Genomic DNA, 6,000 nt, shown 5'->3' with positions numbered 1-6,000 from the left:
ACAACACCTGGGGTAGGAAGAAGAAGATGGAGCTGATGGGAAAAGGTGAGAGGAAAGGGATGGACAGCAGTCAGGGTTTTTAACATTCTACGTCTCTGCCCGTCTCGGGTTGTGTTTTGATCTCAGTCGAAATTAATTAATGCCAGTCTGTTTGCATAGGACACTTTTGAAATAAGTAAAGGTTCTTCCCAGCTGAAAAACTTAGGGGATAACAGCAATAGAAACACCGGCTGATGTGTGTGTTGTCCAGGTGGTGGTGCCCATCCCCTGTTGGTACCCTATGACACCTTGACGGCTAAGGAGAAGGCCAGAGACAGAGAGAAAGCCCAGGACCTTCTCAAGTTCCTGCAGCTCAACGGATATGCTGTCACTAGGTACAGTACTGTAACACTCACTGCTCAGAGAGTTCCCCCTGTCCGTATTGTATCAACAAGTTGTATCCCATGTAAATAACTCGCTCCCTGTTCCTCTCCTCTCTCCGTCCCTCTCTCACCTCAGGGGGCTGAAGGACATGGAGCAGGACATCTCCTCCATAGAGAAGAGGTTTGCCTATGGTTTCCTCCAGAAGCTGCTGAAGTGGATGGATATTGCCCAGGAGTTCATCGCCCATCTGGGTACTGTAGGGGACTGGGGCAGGAGACCAGGGACTGAGGGCAGAGGGATGGGATGGTTAGGGTAGAATGGGTTTACTGATTCTTCATCTGGCGCATGTCATAAATACTGTCTATCGTACATCATACCAGTAAGTGGAGCCAGAGGAGTTTTTCCTGGTCAAATCATATGGTTATGATGTAATTTCTGTGTGACTGAGGCCGCTCTCTCTCTCTCTCTCTCTCTTTCTCTCTACCTCTCTCTCTTTCTCTCTACCACTCTCTCTTTCTCTCTCTCTCTCTCTCTCTCTCTCTTTCTGTCTTTCTTTCTTTCTCTCTCCCTACAGAGGCTGTGGTTAGCAGTGGCAGAGTGGAGAAGTCTCCACACGAACAGGAGATCAAGTTCTTTGCCAAAGTGAGATGAGGATTAATTATCCACGCTCTTATCCTATTAGCCTAGCTATTAGCACATTAGCCCAACTGTTAGCCCGTTATCCCTAGCTGTCATCCCATTAACCTAGCTGTTAGCACATTAGCCCAACTGTTAGCCCGTTATCCCTAGCTGTCAGCTCAGTAGCCTAGTTGTTAGCCCATTAGCCTAGCTGTTTGACCATTAGCTTAGCTGTTAGCCCAATAGCCTCCTTGTTAGCAAATTAGCTTAGCTCATTAGCCTAGCAGTTAGCCCATTAGACCAAGGGTGTGAAACTCATTTTGCACCGGGGGCCACATTCCATCTTCAATGAGGTCCGGGAGCCACACTGAAAATGTGTTATATTTTGTCACCATCAAAATTAGCAAAAGATAGTACTCTATCCATCGTTTTTGGAAACTGTTAGCTTATTATTATCCTAGTTGTTAGCCCATTAGATTATTTGCCCAGCTGTTATCTTATTAGCCTAGTTGTTAGCTTAGTAGCCTAGCTTTTAGCCCAGTAGCCTAACTGTTAGTCTATTAGCCTAGCTGTTAGCATCTTTGGGAGTTTTGCCTCTTTACAAATGAAACATCATAATTTTCTACTTAGTTTTTTTTTTTTAAATATTGTGGAGCTCTAACACTGTGATCTGATTGACACTCACCTCTCTGTCTCTGTGTCGTAGATTCTCCTGCCGCTGGTTAACCAGTACTTTAAGAACCACTGCCTTTACTTCCTCTCCACGCCTGCCAAGTTGCTGGGCAGCGGAGGCCACTCCTCCAACAAGGAGAAGGAAATGATCGCCAGGTACGTTGATCGCCAAAGGCTTTGAGAACAATACCAAAGACATACTGTAGTACCAGCTCTAGGGCAAAATCACATGGTAAGTCTTTTATACTCAGAATCGTTGATCTTTCATTGAGAAAAATGATCTGCCTAAAACCTTTCGCACAATACCTTGCTTGTTATACTCTGTCTGCTACACTCCCTATCTCCTTATCTCCTTGTCTCCTTGTTACTCCATTCCTCTCCTCTTTTATGGAATCTACTTCATTTCCTTGGACCTTTTGACCTTAACCTACTTATTTTTCATTCCGGTCCTCCCTTCCTATCCTCCCATACCCTTCCTTTTCTTCTCCTCCTCCTCCTCCTCCTCTTCCTCCTCCCTCAGTATCTTCTGTAAGTTGGCAGCTCTGGTGAGACACAGAGTATCTCTCTTTGGTAAGGAACCTGAACCTGCATGGTGGACTGATGCCTGTCGGTCACCTCCTAATCTCATCTCTCTTACCATCTCTCTCCATCAATATCCATCTCTCTCCATCAGTATCCATCTCTCTCCGTCAATATCCATCTCTCTCCATCAATATCCATCTCTCTCCGTCAATATCCATCTCTCTCTGTCTCTCTCCCTCTCAATTTCCCTCTCTCTCAATCCCTCTATCAATAGCTCTACCCCAATCTCTCGCTCTACCCCAATCTCTCTCTCTACCCCAATCTCTCTCGCTCTACCCCAATCTCTCTCTCTACCCCAATCTCTCTCTCTACCCCAATCTCTCTCTCTACCCCAATCTCTCTCTCTCTACCCCAATCTCTGTCTCTTTCCATCCGTTGATATCTCGATCTCGATCAATGTCTTTCACCCCTTCCTGTTTCATCATCATTACAAAACACCCCCTCCTTTCTATTTTGCCACCCCTTCTATCTTTCTATCTGCCTCCCCCTTGACACCCTCTAAACTTACACCTCTCTCCACCCCTCCAATCTTTCTGCCTCCCCCTTGACACCCTCTAATCTCCCCCTTATCTCCACAGTTGTGCTTCTGCTCTGCTTTGCACTTCTCCTTAAGCTAGCTGCATCTCCTCTCTTGTTGTTGTTGTTGTGTGTGTGTGGCTTCTGTTTTCTGTAACCGTCAGTATCTCTGGTTACACACAGTGGTAGAAAGTGTTGGTTGTGAGTATAGGACCTCCACAGGTGTTGGGTTAGCTAACTCAGGCGCAGTATGGTTGGCTTGTTTAGACCGTTTGGCTTGAGGCAGTGCCTTCTCTCTTCTCTGCGTCTGCTTCATCTACCGACACGACGACACACACAAATCCTATTCAACTCTTCAACTCTCAGCGTAGTTACATTTCATTCATTAGTAATCTGGATAAACAGGTTGGACAAACCAACCATTGAGTTGTATTGGAGAATAACAAGTGATTATTGCTACTAACCCTTTTATAGTGAGTTTAGCTGTTATTTCTATCTACATTTGCCAGGTATTATTGATTGATTGATTGGTTGATTGGTTCGTTGAGTGATTGGTTGCTTGCTTGATTGATTGATGGATTGATTGATTGATAACAGAGTCTCTGTGTGTTGTCAGGAACGGATGCAGGTGCGGTGGTGAACTGTCTGCACATCCTGTCACGATCACTGGACGCCAGGTAACACACGCTCAACACATCCACCAACAATACATTATACACACCGCTGGACACTAACTAGAACTGAGGGTATGTGAAATCTACTGAGGGCAGGATGTTTACATTCTGTCAGAACAGGTTATTGTTACATCTCAGGTATCCTATGGAGAGGAGAAGGGCCACAGTCTGGTTTCAGTCAACAGATAAGATAGGACAGCCGTGAGTTGGGGAGGAATGTGGGCCGAGGTCAGGGCCCAGAAGAGCAGAGAGGCTGGGGAGAGAGAAGGCCCTGAGGAGCAGAGAGGCTGGGGAAAGAGAAGGCCCTGAGGAGCAGAGAGGCTGGGGATAGAGAACGCCCTGAGGAGCGGAGAGGCTGGGGAAAGAGAGGGCCCTGAGGAGCGGAGAGGCTGGGGAAAGAGAGGGCCCTGAGGAGCGGAGAGGCTGGGGAAAGAGAGGGCCCTGAGGAGAGGAGAGGCTGGGGAGAGAGAGGGCCCTGAGGAGCGGAGAGGCTGGGGAAAGAGAGGGCCCTGAGGAGCGGAGAGGCTGGGGAAAGAGAGGGCCCTGAGGAGCAGAGAAGCTGGGGAAAGAGAAGGCCCTGAGGAGCAGAGAGGCTGGGGAAAGAGAAGGCCCTGAGGAGAGGCTGGGGAGAGAGAAGGCCCTGAGGAGCGGAGAGGCTGGGGATAGAAAGGGCCCAGAGGAAAGGCTGGGGAGAGAGAAGGCCCTGAGGAGCGGAGAGGCTGGGGAGAGAGAGGGCCCTGAGGAGCGGAGAGGCTGGGGATAGAAAGGGCCCAGAGGAGCAGAGAGGCTGGGGAGAGAGAGGGCCCAGAGGAGCGGAGAGGCTGGGGAAAGAGAGGGCCCTGAGGAGCAGAGAGGCTGGGGAAAGAGAGGGCCCTGAGGAGAGGCTGGGGAAAGAGAGGCCCCAGAGGAGCAGAGAGGCTGGGGAAAGCGAGGGCCCAGAGGAGCGGAGAGGCTGGGGAGAGAGAGGGCCCTGAGGAGCAGAGAGGCTGGGGAAAGAGAGGGCCCTGAGGAGAGGCTGGGGAAAGAGAGGGCCCAGAGGAGCAGAGAGGCTGGGGAAAGAGAGGGCCCAGAGGAGCACAGAGGCTGGGGAAAGAGAGGGCCCTGAGGAGAGGCTGGGGAAAGAGAGGGCCCAGAGGAGCAGAGAGGCTGGGCAGAGGTCAGGTCAGATGAAGTCAACACGAACAGTCCTTTGACATACACACATAGGAGGCAGGGCCATGACTACACCAGTGAGAGGAACCACCTACATTTCTGCCTAGCAACAGAGATGTATTGGCTGTCTAGATGTGCAAGGAGTTGTCTCCGCCCAGTGGAGGGAATATAAATATGTGTACTTGTGGAACCATGTCTTTGTCTAACACGTAACCCAAAACGGCTGTGCGCGCATACGCCATCGTGCATAAATGTATTTTGTCCCCCCCACACCAAACGACACGCAGGTTAAAATATCAAAACAAACTCTGAACCAGTTATATTAATTTGGGGACAGGTCGAAAAGCATTAAACATTTATGCCAATTTAGCTAGTTAGCTTGCACTTGCTAGCTAATTTGTTCTTTTTAGCTAGCTTGCTGTTGCTAGCTAATTTGTCCTATTTAGCTAGCTTGCTGTTTGCTAGCTAATTTTTCCTGGGACATAAACATTGAGTTGTTATTTAACCTGAAATGCACAAGGTCCTCTACTCTGACAATTAATCCACACATAAAACGGCCAACCGAATCGTTTCTAGTCATCTCTCCTCCTTCCAGGCTTTTTCATCTTTGAACTTATATGGTGATCCGCATCTACACTTTTACCACGACAACCGGAAACACAGTTCGCCTTTCAATCACCCACGTGGGTATAACCAATGAGGAGATGGCACGTGGGTACCTGCTTCTATAAACCAATGAGGAGATGGGAGAGGCAGGACTTGCAGCGCGATCTGCGTCAGAAATAGAAAGGAGTTCTATTTTAGCCCTTGGCAACGTAGACGCTGGTTGGCGTGCGCGAGCAGTCTGGGTGCAATAATTGAATAACATAGATTTCTAAATTTATTTTGCAACGCGAGCGGTGTGGTCAGCCTATTATGCAGCTGTTTGACCCAGTGGGTAAATAAACGTGGTTTGAGCTTTACTAGTTGTCCGTGAGTTTTACTCTGTTTATTTAGAACCTAGCAACTGACTACAATACTATATTACAACTCACACATACTACAATACTATATTACACATTCACACATACTACAATACTATATTACACATTCACACATACTACAATACTATATTACACATTCACACATACTACAATACTATATTACACACTCACACATACTACAATACTATATTACAACTCACACATACTACAATACTATATTACACATTCACACATACTACAATACTATATTACACATTCACACATACTACAATACTATATTACACATTCACACATACTACAATACTATATTACACACTCACACATACTACAATACTATATTACACATTCACACATACTACAATACTATATTACACGCTCACACATACTACAATACTATATTACACGCTCACACATACTACAATACTATATTAAACACTAAC

General features: G+C 47.2%; 1 protein-coding gene across 1 annotated transcript in view; it reads left to right on the top strand.

Moving 5' to 3' along the window:
* The window catches only part of ryr1b (ryanodine receptor 1b (skeletal)), a gene marked incomplete at its 5' end in the record, with an annotated part of 164,709 nt that overhangs the window by 31,564 nt on the left and 127,145 nt on the right, over positions 1-6,000 (top strand). The window contains 7 exon segments of the mRNA XM_029773897.1: positions 1-45; positions 251-374; positions 499-614; positions 938-1,005; positions 1,688-1,809; positions 2,174-2,223; positions 3,368-3,428. Coding sequence (XP_029629757.1) covers positions 1-45; positions 251-374; positions 499-614; positions 938-1,005; positions 1,688-1,809; positions 2,174-2,223; positions 3,368-3,428 — 586 coding nt within the window.

The sequence above is a fragment of the Salmo trutta genome, chromosome 13 (assembly GCF_901001165.1).
Source record: "Salmo trutta chromosome 13, fSalTru1.1, whole genome shotgun sequence".
NCBI classification, from domain to species: domain Eukaryota; kingdom Metazoa; phylum Chordata; class Actinopteri; order Salmoniformes; family Salmonidae; genus Salmo; species Salmo trutta.
Note: the sequence above shows the minus strand (reverse complement) of the source record. Positions and strands in the feature narration are given on the sequence as shown.